Consider the following 2321-nt stretch of genomic DNA (forward strand, 5'->3'; position numbering starts at 1 on the left):
TCCCTCCCTCCCTCCCTCCCTCCCTTCCTTCCTTCCTTCCTTCCTTCCTTCTTTCCCTTTCTCACTCTCCAACTTGAGGCATGTCTCCAGTCTGACTTTGTGTTGGTTAACTGGAAGTGCAGTCTTACAGACTTTTCAATTTGGACTGCCTTCAGACAACTATATTCCAAGTCTCAGATTCCTGAGTAGAAAAGACTATCGGTATGAGCCACCAGAATCCAGTTTGTTATAGTTTGTAATTGTTTATATTTTTTAATTAAGAAGCTTAATTTTGAGAGCAATTTTTAAATACGTAAGTGCTCTGGCTTTTATCCTGGGCTAAAAATAGTATAAATATGTCTGGTCACCAGTGGCTCATGCCTGTAATCCTAGCTACTCAGGAGGCTGAGATCTGAGGATTGAGGTTCAAAGCCAGCCAGGCAGGAAAGTCCATGAGACTCTTATCTCCAATTAACTACCAGAAAACTGGAAGTGGTGCCGTGGCTCAAGTGGTAAAGCACTTGCCTTGAGCTGAAGAGCTCAGGGACATTGCCCAGGCCCAGAGTTCAGGCCCCATGACTGTCAAAAAAAAAAAAAAAAGTATAAATCTGATAGAAAGGTGCCCACCCACACAATAATAGATTATTGAGGATTTGATTGGCAATAAATTAAACTGATAGATTAAGGAATTTACCATTTATGCAAAGATAATGAAAGATCATTTAAGCTTAAGGACAGTAATGCATGGTCTATTATATATAAAGTTATCAGTAAATAATAGTGAGAAGTCAATAATGAGAAAATTTAGCATTATAAATGATTTATTAAATAATTTTAATTGAATAAATAATTTAGAGGCAGCATTCTCTAGGACAAGTGAACTAAAATTCATGCTATAATAAAGTACACCAGTAACAATATGGGAACTGCTAATTAGGCCACGTGTTAATAAACTCTTTTTCAAAAAATAACAATAGAATTGTGAATGCCGCCAAATCAGTGTTCATAATATTAATAGGCATTAGAAAATACTATGAAGTAGCTAAGAACATGGGCTTTATCTTGGTTTGAATCTGGGTTCCATCTCTTAATAACTGACATAATGCTAATTTCTCTGCACTAAGTATTCTATATTATAGATAACCTAAAGACAATAATATGCTTGTCTTAATATTGAGGCAGTGAAGATAAAATAAAGCAGAAAACATGAGATACACAATACAGTGTCTGATACACAGAGATCATTAATAGAACTATTTTTACTAAAAACAGCCACAGAAGTGAGTTCAGTGTTGGAGGACAGAGTAATTTAAGCAAGCTTCTTCCACATGTCTCTGAAGGATATACAGTATTTCCAAATGGGTCAATCAAAGGTAAAATTTTGTTGATTTTAAAGCAGTGAAACACCGGACAGTATATATAATCAGCACTAACAACTTCTCTAGGCTTCTTACATACCGAGTGGGTACGGAGTGCTGCGATGGTTTTTGAAAGTGCCATTTCCCATAGTTCATCAATGTAGGCTCTATTTACTAAGCCCTGTGTTGTATGCAAGATGTGATCTTCAACCACAAAAAAGCTAAGATTGAAGAAAAAAGAAAGTATAACTTTCAGAAATTAAAGTTTGATTACTATCACTGAGTTTTTACTTAAGAGCTGCCATTAAATTTGAAGTTAATATTCATATTTCTTTTAAAAAGCTATTCTGTATCATAAATAAAATGATTAGACAAATAATTATATGCATGATCACATTTTCTTACACACTTCTAAACATAATGGAGTTACATTTCTATGAAATGTTAACTATGTTATCAAGAAAATTGAAAGGGAAATAAATGTATACAGCTAATGAAGGCTAATTTCAAAATATTGTTAGAAACAGATGGTCAATACTTTCCAAAAGTAATTGGTTTTAAACAGATAATCAAGACTGAAACATGTTTTTAGCAATTTGACATACAACATAATAAAATAATTTCTCTCATACAGATTTCCACAACAAAGTAAGAAAAATTTACCTTATGGAAGTTTTTTAAAGAAAAAAATATACTTATTTTCAACATCCTTATTATGGCTTTTTGTAATTATGCATTTAAAAAGAATCTTTTATTATGCATTTAAAAAGAACCATTGGTGCCTAAATGTTCATTCTAATTAAGTCTATATATGGTACATTTAAATCAAAATGATTAATTATACTAAAAGAATTTTAAGCTGATTTTAAAAAGAAAAAAATCCTACTTATTTCCTTTTTATAACTGCAGCTATCCCAGACCCAAAGAAACATAGGTCCCATGGTTTCCCTTATTTGCAATATCTAGTATATGTATGAGTCAAGC

General features: G+C 32.6%; 1 protein-coding gene across 1 annotated transcript in view; it reads right to left on the reverse strand.

Moving 5' to 3' along the window:
* Positions 1 to 2321, reverse strand: part of Exoc6b (exocyst complex component 6B) — a 546892-nt gene that overhangs the window by 287297 nt on the left and 257274 nt on the right. The window contains exon 10 of the mRNA XM_013035762.1: positions 1438 to 1558. Within this exon, the coding sequence (XP_012891216.1) occupies positions 1438 to 1558 (121 nt within the window). The remainder of the gene's footprint in view (positions 1 to 1437; positions 1559 to 2321) is intronic.

Source organism: Dipodomys ordii, unplaced genomic scaffold (genome assembly GCF_000151885.1).
Source record: "Dipodomys ordii isolate 6190 unplaced genomic scaffold, Dord_2.0 Scaffold220, whole genome shotgun sequence".
Lineage (NCBI taxonomy): Eukaryota > Metazoa > Chordata > Mammalia > Rodentia > Heteromyidae > Dipodomys > Dipodomys ordii.